A 20,302-nucleotide genomic window follows, 5' to 3' on the forward strand; every position below is an offset into this window, starting at 1 on the left:
TGCAGATTTTACACCGGTTAGCACTGATGTCATAAACGTTGCGGCAATAATAGCAAACACGGCCGTAGCAAGGAATTCTGGGCCCCCTGACTATACATTGCTCTGGGCCCCTTTCATATAGAAAAATACAGTATAACATTTGTTGTGGGCCCCTGGAATTGTTAACACCTTTCATCCAATTCGCTACAGTCCTGATAGCAAATAACAAAAGATTTAGATGATAAATGTCACTTCATGGAAATGTTTCATGTTAACTTTTTTTAACAATTGACTTGTGAATCTTTACAGCTAAGTTTTGTGGTGACCCCGGCACACCTCCATGGATCAGAAGAGAAGGGCAGAGTTTCATCTTCAAATCTGAGGTCATCTACAGCTGCAGCGCCCCCTATGTGCTGGTGGGCTCCTCTACTCGCGTGTGTCAAGCAGACGGCATGTGGAGTGGAACCCAACCACGTTGCATAGGTATGCGGTTTGCAGATTATTTTTCACCAATGAATGGTAGAAATAGAGTTCACTAGAAATTTTACACTGTGATTTCATGGTTTTAAAGGGATAGTTCACCCCAAAAATGAAAATTCTCTCATCATTTACTCACCCTCATGCTTTGCCGGATGTGTATGACTTTCTGTCTTCAGCAGAACACAAATGAAGATTTTATTTTTTATATATCTTAGCTATGTTGGTCCATACAATGCAAGTGAATGGTGATCAGACATTTGTAGCTCCAAAACTCACATAAAGGAAACAAAATTAATCCATACGATTAATAAATGCTGTAAAAATATGTTGTTGATTTGTTTGTTCATTACACCTAATGTATTAACTAATGTTAATGAATGGAACCTATATTGTATAAGTGTTACCGTTACTTGAGTAATTGAACTTCATTATAAGGCTTCAGTATTAATTGGTATGGGAATTGGTACTTTACTAAGAACTATTATTAGATGGATGGATGGATAAAGTAGTTAATAATGATGTTGTTTATATATATATATATATATATATATATATATATATATATATATATATATATATATATTTTTTTTATTATTGATTTTTTTTTTTTACTATAGAACCAACTAGAACGACATGTGATAATCCAGGCACCCCTGAGTACGGCTCTTTGAACAGCAGCCTGGGCTTTAAGGTAAGAGAGAGTTGAGAGAGGAGCGATTTTCTCGGACTATTCCGGACTGTCGTATCAAAGCCATTATGATCCAAATTAAGTAAAAGGTAGTTCAAAATGCCAGTTTTTGTCAGTCGTAGTCCTGCTTTTATCTTCAAGTACAAAAATGGCCCTTTAAAATGGCACAATGTGACATCTGATGTGCCTGTTAAGAATTGAAAATCACATTTCCCATCATTGCTGAGACAAAAGGATCTTCACTCGCCCCTAGTGACAGCTTCTTTCGAAGCTGTTAATTCCACGTCAAGCAATTTTTCAAAGAAACCCTTCATTTGAGTGTGTCAATGCAGGTCTCTCGCGAGGTATTGTCATATTTTAGGACTGCCCTGTCTTCACAAGCACAATTGATTTATTGTCAAGTTGATTCACTTAAATGCATTCTGAAAGGACCGTGGCAGTTTCAGGGTATGTGGCTGTCTACCGCCATCAGCTTTTATTGTCAGGGGAGAGTTTGCTCATCAAAACACTCACTATATCTACCTAAACGCCTCCGTCACCACTTTAACCACCGCTCAGATGCTGTTGTTTCTTCCTCAAGACAAGATAAATGAAAAATGAATTAGGCAGTTGAGTTAGACATTGCAGATTTCACACACATCCATTGTCAGTTTTGCAACTCCATAATATAATTTGGTTTTTCAGGAACCAATAATACTGATACAATTGGTTCCAAAATTATACAAAATACTACTGCCCTACAAAGCCAAAGTAACTGGGTCTTTCTTCAACTTCGGGCTCTTTTATTTAATTTGTCTGTTAACAATGTCCAATAGTATACAGCATGTGCATGTATCACAGGAGATCTATGTGATTTTTGTATATATTTGTGTATATATATATATATTTTACACAATAAATATTGAAATGATTTGTTTATTTCACTCTATTTAGATTATTCTAAATGTAAACGTTATTATTTGTGTTTTTATAATGGATTTGTATAGTTTAATATTACAAATATGGGTCTGGGACAAGGCTTAAACAATAAAATCTATACATAAAAGGCATTTGAAATGTAAAATAAATAAAAGCAGAAGGCCTGGTAAAAAGTCAGTTTTGACATGACCTAAACATAAAGAAAAGAAAAAAAAAGTTAAAATCTGTTCATTTAAATAAGAATCAACCCCTAGGACATAAAACTGCCCGAAGTTGAAGAAACACCCAACTACAGTAATGCTGAAAAATGGGCTTAAAACGGTCTGTCACAGGACAGATTGTAGTCCATAGTCCAAATAAATATCAACAATTTGACATCATAGTTAAAAGCTAAATGTACAGTACTGTACATGAATTATAGAATTGCTTAGTACTTGGTATGTCCCCCTTTTGCTTTAATGACAGCAGGTTTAAATTCAATTAGTGGCCTAGAAATCAAGGGTGTAGGTTTGGTTTGAAAGTTGGTAGGGACATATTGCAAGGAGGATATTATTAAAAATATTCCCAGCTAACAATTTTTACCAAAAAATAAAACCTAAAGAGAACGTTCCTCAAACATTAGGAATTGGTTCCCCAAAAAAGAAGCAAACAGGAACCAAATGCTGATGTGCTAATGGGAAAGTTATGTGTTTGCTGGGTTAATATTAAGAATGTGAGAAAGTATAGTGTCTATAGGCACAGTATTTTCTCATACAGTGGATATAAAAAGTCTACACACCCCTGTTAAAAAGGTTTTTGTAATGTAAAAAATTAAACAAAGATAAATCATATCAGACTTTTTGCACCTTTAATGTAAAAATTACATCCTAAGCAGTGCCACTGAAAACCAAAGTGACACATTTCAGATAAAGAAAATATAAATAAAAAACTTAGAATAACTTAACCTCATAAGTGTACACACCTTTTTATAATTGGGTATGTGGCTGTGTTCAGAATCAACCAATCATCAAGCTCATGTGAAATAGTACACACCTGCCTTCACCTGAAGTGACTCTGTTTAACTCAAATAAATCTCAGCTGCTCTTGTAGGATTTTTCTGACATCTTCTTGGTTGCATGCTACTACAAGAGCCAAGGGCCACAAAGAGCTTACAAAGCATCAACAGGATCTCATTGTTGAAATGTATCCCTCAGGTGAGGGCTACAAAGAAATTTCCAAGGCATTAGATATACCATGGAACACAGTGAAGACAGTCATCAACAAGTGGAGAAAGTATGGCACAGTAGTGACATTATCAAGAACAGGATGTCCCTACAAAATTGCTGAGAAGACAAAGAGAAAACTGGTCAGGGAGGCTGTCAAGAGGCCTACAGCAACATTAAAAGAGCTGCAGATCATTCTGGTAAGTACTGGTTGCTCCCTACATGTGACAATTATCTCCCGTATTCTTCATCTGTCTGTGCTATGGGGCAGGGTGGCAAGACCAAACCTTTTCTGATGAATTTTTTTTTATTTCTGAGCCCGGCAAAAATGTATATCCAGTCTCCCAAAACCATGTGGAAAAATGTGTTATGGTCTGATGAGACCAAGATTGAACTTTTTGACCAAAATTGTAAAAGGTATGTTTTGCACAAAAACAACACAGCACATCAGCAAAAGAACACCATACCCACGGTGAAGCATGGTGGTGGCAGCATCATGCTTTGGGGCTGCGTTTCTTCAGCTGGAACTGGGGCTTTAGTGAAGGTGGATGGAATCATGAATAGCTCCAAGTGCCAGTCAGTTTTGGCACAGAACCTTCTGGCGTCTGGTAGAAAGCTGAAAATGAAGAGATCTTTCACCTTTCAGCATGACAATGATCCAAAGCACACATCCAAATCAACAAAAGAATGGCTTCAGCAAAAAAAGATGAATGTTTTGGAATGGCCCAGCCACAGCCCAGACCTGAATCCTATAAAAAATCTGTGGGGGGACCTGAAAAGGGCCGTACACAGGAGATGCCCTCGCAATTTGACAGATCTGGAACGTTTTTGCAAAGAAGAGTGGGAAAATATTCCCAAGTCAAGATGTGCCAAGCTAATATACTCTTTTCCAAACAGACAGAGTGCTGTAATAAAATCAAAGGGTGCTTCAACTGTTAGTATTAGTTCAGGGATTTGCACACTTATGCAGTTAGGTTATTCTAAGTTGTTTATTACAAAATAAATTCTCTGAAATGTGACATTTTGGTTTTCAGTGGCATTGCATAGGTTGTAATTTTTACATTAAAGGTGCAAAAATTCTGATATGATTTTTCTTTGTTTAATTATTTACATCACAAAAACCTGCTGTTTTAAATGTGTGTAAACTTTTTATTTCCACTGTATGACAAGTCTCATTTTCTATTTCTCTGCCCCTCCATATTAAATATTAGCCTGTTTTTTTTTACTAGCACTATTTTGATCACAAAGGTTCAGGGGCATAACTAGAGGGAGGGCAGGGTGGGCAGCCACCCTAAGGCCCTGGGTGAGAGGGGGCCCGCAACGGTTGACCAAATGAAACCATAAAAATGACCACCGGCCCAAGGGGTGATGAAATAGGAGGAGGGGGCCCGACAGTTTCTCTGCACTGAGGCCTGCAAGATCCAAGTTATGCTACTGCAAAGATCTATTTTTTTTTCCATTATTTTATAGACAAAACATGCTTTTCCTATCTACCCTAATATTTTTCTCCAATGTGCAATATAAAACATGTATTGGCTAAATTTATGCTATACATTGTGTGCAGAAAATATGAAATATAGGTTAAAAATGCAAACATCCTTGCGCTGACATGGACTCATTTTGATGAGCTGCTTGCTTGACTCTCACACATGTCTGTCGTCATAGAAACACAGACAGACGCACGCCTAATATTTTCTGCTCCCTGTATCTTTATAAACTTTATGGACCAATGCATTAAAATCATACCACAAGTTAATTTTTATACCGAAAAATAAAATAAAAAAATGTGCAGCCCCACTGGCCACTACTAAATTCTTAATTTGGGATGGCAATCAGTTTAAAATCCTGCACCTCTAATCTATCCCCTTACCTGGCAGTGTCCTCAAATTCAAAGGTGTCTTCCTCAAGAGGGCGCTTACCACCTGTAAAAGCAGAATCTTCAATTGGGCTGCATACAAAACTCTGGACGTTTTTTGACTTAGTCTTAAATAGGAAACATTTGTACATGAAAAGTATGCTTCTTCAAATCTATTAAGGATTTGACCTAAGATACAAATGAAAATCTGCCTATGTAATCTTCAGAAAATGATTAAAAAAGCCCTTATACAGTAATCAAAAACTCAGCTCCCAGAGTTCCAGTGTGGTTTTGGAATTCACTGTTTATTAAAGTCCAAGAGAGAAAATTTGACACGTTACTCCCGGCTTCTCGATTTGACAGGTCTAATGTGAAAACTGTTTGCCTGTTCAGTGTGGTTTGGATCACTCACGCCTGGAGGAATGAGCTCTTTGAAGATCAGAATAAACGACGGTCTCTTTCCATGGCTCTCTGTGAACATAGCACTAGCCGAGTGTCGTTTGTGTCAGTCGAGGCTGCTGTTGTCACAGATTCCTTTAGAAGTGCTGTTGTAATGAAATCTAATGTTCCAGTGTGCAGAGTCTTTCATCTCAGCAGGACTCGACTGCACACAGGAATCCCTCCTTAGTATTTGCATGTTCTTGCATAATCCTGAGAATTACCTCTGCCCATTTATAGAGGACTTCCTTTTCATAGAAGCAATTTTTCCTAAATTCATAAAAGGTATGAATAAAGATAATTAAGGTCCTCTAGATTTATTTATAGTTTTTTCTGTTTGTTTTTTGTTAAGTCCAATGTAAATTCATGTTCCAATTCTATTTGATGATTACACTCATTGGTATTGGATCATGGAACAACATTTATCTTAAACTATCGACAAGAAACCAATACTATAATATTTGTGTATGCTTATATTCAGAACTGGTAATTACAGGTTGTAAACTTGGAATTGTAGGAAAGCTCCGACTTGACCACCATGACGTCATGTAAAATTAAAACCAAAATGGCAGTAGCCTCAACAGTTAAAGGAAGTTTACATATATTTCTGTTTGGTATGTCATTTTATTATTGGCACTGTTACCTGGAGTGCTTTTCTTAAACACTTAAACACTTTTTGGTTCATAAACACTAATGTGCCACACATTCTCAATTGGAGACAGGTCAGGACTGCAGGCAGGCCAATCTAGTACCTGAACTCTCTACTTACGCAGCCATGCACTTGTAATCCAGGCAGTATGTGGTTTGGAATTGTCCTGCTAGAAAACCACTTCTAAACTATAATTCGTCTGTAATGGATGTCATGACATGGGCTCAGGAATACTTTATTAAACCTTTCTCAGTCAAATTTATTCACGCTGCATCCACAGATGCAAGATAAGACTTTACTATGCAAAGCAGAAGTCATACATCAACACTGTCCAAAAGCGCCGCCGACTTCTCTGGGCTTGGTCTCAGCTAAGATGGTAAGAATAACAGTGGAATTGTGTTTTGTTGTCCGACGAGTCCACATTTCACGTTTTTGGAAAAAACAACAATCGTGTTCTAGGGGCCAAAGAGAAAAGTACTATCAATGCTGTTATCAGCATCAGGTCCGAAAGCTAGTATCTGTCGTGGTATGAGGGTGAGTCAGTGCCCATGGCATGGGAAACTTGTACATCTGAGAGGGCACCATTAATGCAGAAAGATATGTACAAATTTTGGAGCAACATATACTGTACTGCCATCCAGACGCCATCTTTTCCAGGGATGTCTCTGCATTTTACAGCATGACAACAGCAAACCACATACTGCCTGGATTACAAGTGCATGGCTGTGTAAACATAGAGTGCGGGTGATAGACTGGCCTGCCTGCAGTCCCGACCTGTATCCAGTTGAGAATGGGTGGTGCATTATGAAGCGCACAATATGGCGACGAAGGCCCTGTATAATCGCGCAGCTGAAGACCTACATAACGGATGAATAGAGCAAAATTCGGCCTTCTAAACTTAGTTAGGGATAGTTCATCCCTATAAAAAAAACTTGTGTCTTCAGTGCCCAAATGCTTAGTAAGTGTTATTATAAGAAAAATGTGACGTTACATAGTAGTAAACACTCTGTCCAACTTTTTTTGGAGAGTGTTGCAATCATGCGATTTGAAATGTGGTGTATATAAAAAAATATATAAAAAATTCACAAGGTAAAACATCAACTAATGTGTTGTTGCAGTAGTGCTTTCAATATAGCACATGGTGATTAGAATTTACAAATCATTCCTTTTTGTTTTTATTAGCATTTTCATAACACTGTCCTAACTTTATCCTAATTGGGGTTGGATTTACACTACCAGTCAAAAGTTTTGAAACACTTGACTGAAATGTTTCTCATGATCCTAAAAATCTTTTGATCTGAAGGTGTATGCTTAAATGTTTGAAATGAGTTTTGTCGACAAAAATATAATTGTGCCACCATATTAATTTATTTCATTATAAAACTAAAATTTAATAAAAATAAAAAAAAGTTTTTGAAATTGATGTCTTGGACCAAATAATAAAGAAAAGCAGCCAATAAGTGCCCAACATAGATGGGAACTCCTTCAATACTGTTTAAAAAGCATCCCAGGGTGATACCTCAAGAAGTTGGTTGAGAAAATGTCAAGAGTACATGTCTGCAAATTCTAGGCAAAGGGTGACTACTTTGAAGATGCTAAAATATAACACAGTTCTGATTTATTTTGGATTTTGTTTAGTCACAACATAATTCCCATAGTTCCATTTATGTTATTCCATAGTTTTGAAGACTTTACTATTATTCTAAAATGTGAAAAAAATTATAACAAAGAATGAGTAATTGTTTCAAAACTTTTGACCGGTAGTGTATATACTATATATAGACAGTACATAGCCTCCTCAAAGAAACTGCCTTGTTGACTTCCATGATATTTTTCTCCAAATAAACTTTTAAAGTCAAAGAGTTTGTGTATTTGTATGCATAATTTTACCCATCTGTGACTCATTTAAATGTGTAGGCATGATGACAGGCTTATCACTGTGTCTCAGGTGGGAAGTACAGTGAAGTTCCACTGTCAGACTGGGCACCTGATACTGGGCTCCACCACACGCACATGCCAGGAGAATTTGACCTGGACTGGCACTCAACCCGAATGCATCCGTAAGTCCTTCCTGTCTCTAGAGTCTCTGTCACTTACTTCCAGAACAGAAGGCTACTTATACATTATTGTTTTGTTGGATTTGCTGTTTGTGTGTGTGTGTGTGTGTGTGTGCGCGCACGCGCATACGCAGTGTTTGCCATTATATATCATTACATTACTCTGTGACTCAACCAATGGTGTTAGTTTGGGAATATGTTTTTGCAGTTCAGTTTGATGATGCAATTGCCCCCTGGCATTCATTTTATGGGGCATTTTTGGCTTAATAAGGGCATTATCATAACACAAACAGTAAAATAATTGTCATGTCTGTATGTTACAGCTGTCTACTTTTGATCGTCATGGTAGATTTTGGTATAATCACTTTTTCAAGTGTTGGTGTTTTTGTTATGTTTTCTACACAATCATTGTTTTTACAGAGATGAGTTTAGTTTATTTTATTCAAAAACGCATCATATTAGCTACTCATTTAGCAATACTAGCTCAGACAGTGAATGTAGCTACAGGTCAATATGATGTCTGGAGAGGCATTAAACCCATTTCATAGGTCTAGAATAGAATATTATGAAACATATCAAATGTTAGATAACATAAAATAAGAGTAATTCACTACATTTGCATTTACCCCCTCGTTTTAAGTATCTGGGGCATATTTGTTACTTTCAGTGGCATTTTTGCCCCGAGCCCTGGTTAATTCCTGACTCTGGTGCATTGCACTTTTTCTTTTACAGAATTATTATTTCGTTGTTTGGCATAAGCCATCCATTCTCCATGATTTGATGCTATATTTCTTTCACCCTCCAGGAGTTTTTTTTTTTTTTTTTTATTGAAAAAAACAAAAATCATATGCATTTCATTACATGTGATATATGAAATATACTGCTTAATCAAACATACATAATTTGAATGGCCAGGCTTGGATGCATTTATAATGCTCAGCACTAGTTGGTGTGTATACTGTGAACATGTTATTGAGTGAAAATCATGAAACCTGTTAAGAAAATTATTTACTCCAAAATAAAATTAAAATAAAATAAATTTTGAAGAAAATTAAGCATTTTTATGACCATTAAGAATTTTTTTTTATTTATTTTTTTATGTTTTGTAATATTATCTGTGACAATTAAGAACATTTTCTCACCCATTTCTTTATAATGACCATAATGCAAAATAAAATAATTCTTATTACAGCAGTGCAATAAAATTTATAATATATTATTTAAATTGTAAAGTACTGTATTTTAACATCATTATAGCATTTGTTGTACTGTCTTTCATTTATGGTGAACTAATAAAAAATTAAAAAAAAATCTACAATCAATACTACAGTTATTGATTACTATAATAATATTATTACTGTATTACAATTACAAAAAACTAATAAGAATCACTGAGAATAATAATTTAGTCTGAAAAACTAAAGTTAAATTTAAAAACTTAAATTCAAGATTAGAAAATATTGAAAAATGTAACTATACAACTAAAAAAAAAAAAAAAAAAAAAAGATCTTTAAATGAATATTCCAGTTTCAATTAAGCTCAATCGACAGCATTTGGCAAATGGCGTTTTTTTTGGTTTTTTTTTTTGGTTTTTTTTTTGTTTTGTGGTTTATCAAAATAGTCACTAATGCTTTTGTTTGAGCTTAACTTGTATTGACCTGTAACATTCCTATAATGGTCCTAAAAATTCATATTTCTTTAGATTTTGGGGTTAAATATAACATGGTTTTTGAAAGATGAAAGCTAAGATATGAGAGCTTACCGGCTGACATGTCTCCTTATGCAGCTCACTCCTGTAAGCAACCAAAGACCCCACCGCATGCCAACGTGCTGGGCATAGACCTGCCCTCGTTTGGCTACACGCTGCTGTACTCCTGCCAGCCTGGTTTCATCCTCACAGGGGGATCCGAGCACCGAGCATGCCGCTCAGATGGATTGTGGACCGGAAAAGTGCCTATTTGTAGAGGTAGCCAGTCAAACACATCACAAGTATAACATAGAACTCAAATGTATTGCCTGCCTGAACTTTGTAGCTTGAAACTTTTCACTGTTTTCTTTTTGCATGTCAAAGTCAGAAAGAGCCTGATGTCATTTTCTTTGCTGGCTGTGAGAAGTCACGCGTGAAATGCATTTCCTTAAACCCATTTCAAATGCACTGGCTCATTTTTGTCCTGATATGCATTTCATTGTCTTTCAGCTGGCACGAAAACAACAGAAAAAGTCATAACGCCCGTTCAAGGCACGCCAAGTCCAAAAGTAAACGGTGAGTGTTGCACAATGATGAGCAGATATTTCTGAAATAATACGAATACCAGTGGTTCTCATTTGGGTCTATTCTGATATGGCTGTAGACCGAAAACAATGCTAAAAGCAAATAGTAAAATGCAACTAACCATATAATTGTGCATTTAGGATAACAAAATAAACGTAACAATTTTTCCAATTTCTTTTGTTGTTTACGTCAACGTGGGTCCATCAAACTCTATGGTACTTTGACGCAAATTCATTTGTCACTTGGTAAAAGCTGGCTAAATTAGGCAGATGCCAATATGGACAGATTTTGTGGCATGCCACTTCCTCAAAAACCATAAGAAAAAAATCTGACGCGGGGGGCCTGGGTAGCTCATCGAGTATTGACGCTGACTACCACCCCTGGAGTCATGAGTTCGAATCCAGGGCGTGCTGAGTGACTCCAGCCAGGTCTCCTAAGCAACCAAATTGGCCCGGCTGCTAGGGAGGGTAGAGTCACATGGGGTAACCTCCTCGGTGGGGCGCATGGTGAGTTGTGCGTGGATGCCGTGGAGAATAGCCCTTTTCTATTGAAAGTTCCTCACTGTAACCTCCATTTTTGCTTTTTTTTTTTTTTTTAAAGAAAACGAGGGACGAGTCAACATGAATTTTTGTGATAATCAGTATTGAGCCACAAATGCTGTCAATTGAACCCAGAATATTCCTTTAATATTTTCATAACTTTGTTACTGTTCTTACAATTTGATTCTCATAATTACAATGTAAATCTCATATCGCTACGAATCTATTCTCTATATTATGACATTATTCTCAAAATATACTACTTCAGTCTCAGAACGCTACAACGTTATATCCAGTATTACAACTTTAATCTCATAATATTATTAATTTAATCTCATAACACAATGACTTTATTCTCAAAACATGCCACCATAGTGTCATAACATTACAACTTTGTTCTCATAATGCCACGACTTTATTCTGGTAACGTAATGACTTTATTCTCAAAACAAACTGCATTCATCTCAACACAACAAATCAATTCTCAAAATATTACTACTTTCATCTTGTCAAAATCGTACATTTTGTTTATTTTAACGTGGCACTAAAAGCAGCCATAATTGATATTTAGTGATCCAAAATAATGTTTTGCATGACTGACTCTTGTTCTTAATTTATTTTTATACAACGTATAATTTCGACTTTAACATTTAATTATAAAATATATAGTTTTGACTCTGAATTCTGATTGGATGAGTCATGTTGCATGAGCCATGTAACTGCATGCTGTTAACGGTTGCCAAGCAATATAGAAACTTGTGGACGCAGATGTGAATTTATCGGCTATTTTAAAACGTCTTACAGCGTGACTCATCCAATCAGAATTTAGTGTCTAAACTACTTGCTTATTAACAGGGTTCCCACAGACCCTTAAAAAGTCTTAAAATGTCTTAAATTCAGCTAACCAAAATTTAAGGTCATAAAAAGTCTTAAATATCTAAATGATACAACAAAAGTCTTAATTTTTATTTAGAGAGGTCTTAAATTTGGGTGCGGAAAGACAGGAATCATGATATGACCTAATGTGATTATCAAACTTCAAAAGTATACGATTTTATTAAATAAATGCATGTGCTGCGTCCTTCAAAGTGAAAACGTGGCACTGCATTTTCTCCAAGCATGCGGGGCTTTGTGAGTGTTTCCAGCTATTACAGAGCAGTTCACAATCATTAGTTCATATTGGAAATGTATGACAAGTGATCACTAAAGATCAACTGTTGATGATGATGTAGTGCTGATGAAATATGACAATGTTTACTTTAAACTGTTTATATTGTAATACATTGTAGATTATTGTCGGAGTGCACATTTTATTTCTCTTATTTGTTTGAATGAGCAGCTGGAAGCAGTGAAGTGCGAACATTTCAAAATACACACACACATAAAGTGCATCTGGAATTTAATTACATTTGGACTCTTGTAGCCTCTGTCTGGCCCTCCCCATCACAGGAAGAAAGTTTTGAGAACATTTAATATAGGCTAACAATTTAAAAAAACTATTGGCAGACTAACTGGCACATTATCGAATCAGCACAATCCAATATCAGTCAACCTCTAATTTGTATTTATTTATATAATGGTACATAAACCAGTGTTAATGTGATATATGTGGAAAATATGTCTTGATTATTTTAAACTTGCATATAGCCTACCGTGTTTTACTGATAAGCTATGTTAAAGGCCATGATGAATGTGTGCCGCTGCCTGTTTAATTAAGGGTCTGTGATACATGATTTATTTTGAGATTGTGTGGTTTGTTTTGGTATGGGGATACGGTACTAATTTAATTTGTTCAGGTCTTGAAAAAGGTCTTAAAAAGTCTTAAATTTGATTTTAAAAACTCTGCAGCAACACTGCATTAACAACTCTGATGTTGTTAAAGTCAGTACTCATTCAGAGTCATTCAAAGTGACATCTGTGAAAAGAGTTTGAGGTGTTAATTGTTGCAAACACAAGTGTACAGATACTCCCGATTTGACATGTTAAATGTTCTCCATTGCAGTCCCTCATGATGTGTTGACACCCACGTACGTATGGAAAGGCTCGTTTGAGTACAAAGGAGTAAAACAGCCGATGACTTTGACAATCACTAATTTTAACATGAGCACGGGGAAAGTCAATGTGACTTTAACTAACAGGCACTCAGAACTGCTGTTGTCAGGTAAGAAACCATAATGGCAACTCCACACAATAGCACTCGTGTCATAAACACTTCTATCAGTGCATATATATGTGATGTGAGCAACCATTAGTTGTCAGAAAAATGTAATTTACTCTTCACAAAAGACTGACTTAAGAGTTTTTCTTAAAGGCTCAAATAGCCGTTAGATTCACAAGTGCTGAAGTGTAAATGTGTTTTATGCTTTGTTTTAATGCAATGTCAAACAAACGTAAGGGTGGGTGATATGACCAAAATCTTATATGATGGTATACTGTATAGTAATTTATTTATTTCAAATTAAATGACAAAATTGTTTATATACTGTATATTAACATGGGGTAATGCCTGTCTTTGGATAGCCAGCTGATTAAATACTTACACTCAAGTAAATACAATACACAATTGGTATTTACAACATGGTCTCATGACAACTCGTAATAACTTGTAAGATATCGTACAACTTGGCTGGTGCAAAAATGAACTACTTTTTTTCCCATAGAGACCAATCAACAAACAGTATTTCAAATCGATACAAAACAGGCATAACATTTTAGCTAGCCTCCTATAAAAAACTTTATTGTAATAAAGCAAACATCAGTAAACATATTAGTTTACTCATTCCGTATTCATTTATAGAATACAAGTGACTTGTATGTCAATAACCTGTAATATGCTTCCCTCGTCTCATTCAAAACCTCAGTGTTTTCTTTCTTCTGTGGCCCTCAAAAGTTATTTTCCTATTAAAGTCATGGTAAGGTTTAGGGGTTGGGTAAGTAGTTAGCCTTTTGGTTAGCTTTAGATTTGGGTTAGGATTTAAATGTAGAAAAAAAAAATTTAATAACACGTTAGTTGGTTTCTTTTTTTTTTTTTTTTTTTTTTTTTGTTGATTACAAGTCATGCGTTTTTGTACAGTCCAACGTGTACGATTTTTTACGGTTTCACCATCTCGTATAACGAATTGTCATGGGACCAGGTTGGGTATTTAGGGGTTTTATGTGTGCCAGGAAAATGTTCCCAGGAAATGTTTTATGATTGTAACACAGGTGTTTATAAGAGCAGAGACGCTCGCCTGACGCTGCAGCCGTATCACATGAGAGCTTTGGTGAAGAGCACGTACAGCAAGATCACTGAGGAGACCTTCATCATGGATGGCTTTGTAAGTGTACTACAATGTAATGTTTTTTTTTATTTATTATTATCTAAAGTGTAAATCGTGGTTTATTAAACGTATAGTTCCGACTCTAAATGCCAAGTCTTCCCCTCACGTGAACATACATCATTTTAAACAGATTTGCCAAAATGTAGAATTAATTTTCTTATGGTTAAAACCTTGTTTGCGTGGAGAAATTGCTTTGTTCACCTTTAAAGCTGGCATCTATAGTCAGATGGTGGTTAACTTGACTGAATGTATATTTTAGCTGTAAACTCGAGGTCTCCAAGTAGTTAGAATATAGTAGTAAGCACATATTTATTCCAAGGTGCACTATTGTGCTGTTGTACTAGCTCACAAAAGTAGCTCAACAGCCAAAATAGAACATGTATTTTGAGAACAATTGAGAACAATACTCTATTATTAGACAGAATATGAGCTCTCAGTATTGTGAATTTGAGAGAACATGATGTTTTTCTCTGCCTCTAGGTCTCTGCTGACCATGAAGGAAACACATACTTGTTCCAAGGCTTTATACAAGGTAGAGACTACGGACCATTTGGACTACAGAGACAAGGTGCGCTTCATTTCAATAATGTGATGAATTATATTTATTATGTGGGGCCAAACAGGAAATAATTATTTAAAAAATCTCAAATCTATAAATCCAGAAATATAAATGTAATTGTATACCAGTATTTATTATAACAGTAGTTAATTAAGTGCAAATGTTATATTGTTTCCTAAACTGGAAATAATTATAAAAAGTAAAAATATATTAATAAATATAAATGAGAATATACAATTGTACATTTGAATATATATGTATACATGCAAATATATAGTAATATAACCTGAATTTAATTATTAATTTAATTTTAATTTGTTTTATATTTCCTAAATGAGGAAATAATTATAAAAAATATATTTAAAAGTTTAAATATATACATATAAATCCTGAATATATAACATTTTAATTATACATCTAAGTATATACAGTAAATATAAATCTGAATAAATTATTATACATCTGAATATGCATATTTATAAATCCAAATCTGAATATGTAATTCAGTACACATTTTATATTATTTCCTGTTCAGAAAATAATTATAAATATACAGTATATACATATATAAATAAATCCAAAATATAAATTTAAAGCATGAATATAAAAATCTGAATATATGATTATAAATACAGTATATACATTTATAAATAATCCTAGCTATAAATCCTGAATATATATTTATAAATTCAGTTCAAATTTTACATTATTTCCTGAACAGCATGTAAACCTGAATATATATTCACATTTATAATCATGTATTATGATTTATATTTAAGAAATTGTAAAATATATTTATAAATGCATATTTATCAATCCTGAATATACAGTTATAAAATCAGAATATAACAGGAAATAATAATCAGAATATATATTTATAAATCTGAAGATAAAAATGTTATGCCTGAATATATCAAACATTAATCTGAATTTATATATATATATATATATATATATATATATATATATATATATATATATATATATATATATATATACAGTGCCTTGCAAAAGTATTCAGACCCCTGACCAGTTCTCTCATATTGAAATTTCATTCTGATTGATATTTTATTGTAAAACACTGAAACTCAAAATCAGTTATTGTAAGGTGACATTGTTGTTTTGTTGGGAAATATGTTTATGAGAAGTATTCAACCCCCACACATTAATATTTGGTCGAGCCACCTTTTGCTGCAATAACTGCTTTAAGTCTTTTGGGGTACATATGTACCAGCTTTGCACACAGTTACGAAGTGATTTTGGCCCATTCTTCTCAGCATATTTGCTCCAGGTTGTTCAGGTTGGTTGGGTGACAGTTTTTTATCTGGAAAATGTGGTTGCAGCTTTAATGATTCACAGGTGGGTGCCAATGGTAAAGTAATTGTGTCCTCGTTAGGGCAATTTCTTTCATCGGTGTAACCTGGCAGCTTCAACAGCACAGGGGTTGAATACTTATGCAAGCAAGATATTTCAGGGTTTATATATATATATAATATATATATATATATATATTTTTTATATTTCCCAACATAAAACCAGTGTCACCTAACAATAACCGATTTTGAGTTCCAGTGTTTTAAAATAAAATATCAAACAAAATGAAATTTTATTGCACCATTTGCAATTCAGTAATATGAGATAATTGGTCAGGGGTCTGAATACTTTTGCAAGACACTGTATATATAAATGTTTTATTTGAACAATAATGAAACCTTTATGATGCATGCTATTTAAGTGTCACTTGGATTAATATGTTAACATGATTGTTATACATTCAGGTCTGAACATAGTGGAGACCACCAAAAGCCCAGAGATCCCACCTCGAACCAATAGTAGCTCTGTGGCCATCGCAATTCTTGTGCCTTTCTTTGCCCTGATTTTTGCAGGCTTTGGATTTTATCTCTATAAACAGAGGTGCGTGTGTCTGATCAGCCATGCGATTATCTGTGTTCAAAATGCAATACTAGGTTACAGCATATTATGCGGCATACTGCTTACTGTCTATATATCTGTCTATCTATCTATCTATAATATGTGAAAGAATTCATAATATACAAGGATATGCTACTTTGTTGTCACATGACCTCATTACATTGCAAAGTAATGTAGTTGTTATCTCAGTAGACAGTTTTTTTTTTTTTTATCCAATTTAAAATGTTTTAACTCTTGGCTGTTGAAATAATAAGTACAAAATTATTTGGTTGATATTTCTTCCGATTCATGTATTTTATTTTTATTTTATTTGTATGTTTAAGGCAGCATGTGGCATCTAGTTATTGTCTACGGAAACTATTTTATTATTCCTTTTATTATTTTATTATTTATAATTGTAACTATTGTTTTGCATTTTTAATCCAGTTTTATTATAAAAATATTTTATCATATTGTGCTGTGCAATGCAATGGACTTAACTTTACCATTTCAAGGATCACAAACGAAAAAGCTTTAAAGATCATTTTATCAAACTGCCAAGATATAAGACGTTTTGAATTGTATTAAATCATTTTATTTAAAAAATATTTTGATTTATTTTATTGTTATTTTATCTATTATTTTATATTTTTAATAAAAAAATGTAAAGATGTTTTTTTTTTTTTTTTATCCAATTCAAAACATCTTAAATATTGGCAGTCCAAAAAATTAGTTAATTTTTTATTTATATTTTATTTTCGAGTTGAGGCCATTGAATTGCACAGTACAGTGTCCCTTGCTGTTTGCTCAGGCAATAATAGATTATACTATGGGTATTCATGCATACAAAATTTGCTGTATACTGCAGAAATAGTAAAAGTTTTATGCTATTCCAAACATAGCCTGGGTAGCATTTATCAGAAAAACAGTTATTAACCTTTGAATAAATTGGTTTTATTCAACCATAGCTGATAATAATTTGTGGGAGGTTGTGAATTCTTATGTCTGACGATGTGTTTGTTCTCATTTGTTCACAGGAAGTCTGATAAAGAGGAGTACAGCGGCTGTTCTGTGCATGAAAACAACAATGGTCAGGCAACATTCGAGAACCCAATGTACGACACTAATTCCAAATCCGTCGAGGGAAAAGTTGTCCGCTTCGATCCCAATCTCAACACGGTTTGCACAATGGTTTGAGGGGTTGACGCTCTTAGAATTGTCACACTTCTGTTGCTATATTTCATAGTCTTTTAAGAAACTTTCAAGCACAGTTTTGGGATGCCGAAAACACACCGTGACTCAAAGCTTTGCGTAGATTTATAGGAAAAAAAAAAAGATTCTTCACCGTTTGCGTGGAGAAATATATATTATATACATCTCACTCTAAGAGTGCTGACTTTGTATTTAAAAAGAAATATGAAAAAAGGTATATATGTATAATCTTTTCAACATGAGGATATATTCACAAAATGGAGAGAATTCATTTAAGCCATTCAAAGTGTGTTCGATCATGCACATTGTAGTATATTTTGAGTTTTCTCATGTCATCACAGTGCGCTTAAACCTTCTAACCTCTTACAAATCCAAATTGCTAAAAGAACAAGAGCTACTGGGTGATGTTACAATTCAAATGTAAACTTTCTCATGGAATTTGAACATTCGATCTTTAGTTACAGTATAAGGAATTAAGTAATGATTATTACCTTTTATATATTTTTTTCTGGGTGTTTTAAAGGTGAAGTATGTTTGTTTTTCAATGTTAAAATACTTGGGTATTATCTCAGTTAATTGTTCAACTATAAGTCATTCATTAGGTTGATTCCCATGAAAAATGTAAACACTGTGGCACTTTTAAAACATTGCTCTGTTTGAACGGCCCAACATGTCATGTTTTTTGCCGAACAACTGCAGATGGGGTGTTTGGGAAACCTATTTGGAAACAACTGTTATTTTTGCAATCCCGATTGGTCCCACTAGTTGTACAGATATTACACAGTTCAATTTTAAAGGAGAAAAAGTTAACATGAAATTAAAATGGACCTTATTTACTTTCTTAATAAACCTTCCTAGGCTTACATCTTTTATCATAATGTAATAACTTACTCTGCTTCTGAAATGACGTTCCTTTTCGGCTGATGTCACAAATCACTCTTATTTTTTAACTCCTCCCCTTCACCCACCAGGCTCCATTCTGGTATGTAAAGCCCACTTTTCTACAATCCAATCAATTCTTGATGGATAAAATCAAGTCCCGCCCTAATTTTCTTTTCTTTTTTTTTCTCATTCAATATCCTGTTTCAGTCGTAAATACTTTATATAACAGAAATTAAATGGCTTGTGAATGGCATTTCATGTTGACTTTTACTACAGGAAACTTATCAAGTAAGTACACCCATTGAGTTATAAATTGATGTATTTAGTTTTATAAATGTGAACGTTTCCCATTCTGATTTTCTGCTAATTTGCTAATTTTAGATTACCCCATGATTCCCTGGTTCTAAAAGATCTATTTCATAAATCATGATAGTGCCTTGTAATATATTTCATTGGTGTTTTGGGGGTATTTTTTTATTTTTTATTTTATTTTATTTTTAATCAATTTAATTATTCTTCTTTGTGGAAAAAGTCACTTTTGCACATACCTGCACATAAATGATCAGATATGGCATCACTGCTATGTTTGAAGTCTTTGTGCCACTGTCCGTAATGTATTTTCATCAACTATTTGTATATTTCTACAGATTTTTTTGAATGTTTGTTCATTCAGTGAGTGAGTCTTGAGCGGCGTTGTTGTGTCGTGTATTTGGCTCTCATTTATCCTATCAGTGAACACTGTCAAAGATTAAGGTTTGCTTTTAAACTCTGGATCATTCAGATGGATCCACCATGCTTGTAAATACATTCATATCAAATGTACAAATATTTAAACTTTTTTGAGAAGAGTTATATTTTTGAGAAATTTGTAAAATAAAAAAGGTTATGTATATATCCATTTGTAAATGCCATTTACAAATAAAAAGTAATTTGCTTTTCTAAATTTTATGGATTATTTATTCAGCTATTCACTGTGGTGTCTAATCAATATAATGAATTTATAATGCATATCTATCTATCTATCTATATATATATATATATATATATATATATATATGTGTGTGTGTGTGTGTGTGTGTGTGTGTGTATTAAATGTAGTTTACATTCACCTTAGCAAATACATTTAAACTCAGTTTTTGACAATTCCTGACATTCAATCGTAGAAAACATTCCCTGTATAAGGTCAGTTAGGATCACTACTTTATTTTAAGAATGTGAAATGTCAGAATAATAGTAGAGAGAATGATTTATTTCAGCTTTTATTTCTTTCATCACATTCCCAGTGGGTCAGAAGTTTACATACACTTTGTTAGTATTTGGTAGCATTGCCTTTAACTTGGG

General features: G+C 34.0%; 1 protein-coding gene across 1 annotated transcript in view; it reads left to right on the forward strand.

Moving 5' to 3' along the window:
* Positions 1–19,865, forward strand: part of LOC127453076 (CUB and sushi domain-containing protein 3-like) — a 435,789-nt gene extending 415,924 nt beyond the window's left edge. Inside the window, 10 exon segments of the mRNA XM_051719109.1 lie at positions 289–462; positions 1,077–1,150; positions 8,158–8,269; positions 10,053–10,232; positions 10,464–10,529; positions 13,080–13,238; positions 14,282–14,394; positions 14,878–14,965; positions 16,735–16,870; positions 17,905–19,865. Of these exon segments, the coding sequence (XP_051575069.1) occupies positions 289–462; positions 1,077–1,150; positions 8,158–8,269; positions 10,053–10,232; positions 10,464–10,529; positions 13,080–13,238; positions 14,282–14,394; positions 14,878–14,965; positions 16,735–16,870; positions 17,905–18,064 (1,262 nt within the window). The 3' untranslated portion in view covers positions 18,065–19,865.
* Positions 19,866–20,302: the final 437 nt, after the last annotated feature.

Source organism: Myxocyprinus asiaticus, chromosome 15 (assembly GCF_019703515.2).
Source record: "Myxocyprinus asiaticus isolate MX2 ecotype Aquarium Trade chromosome 15, UBuf_Myxa_2, whole genome shotgun sequence".
Taxonomy (NCBI): Eukaryota; Metazoa; Chordata; class Actinopteri; order Cypriniformes; family Catostomidae; genus Myxocyprinus; species Myxocyprinus asiaticus.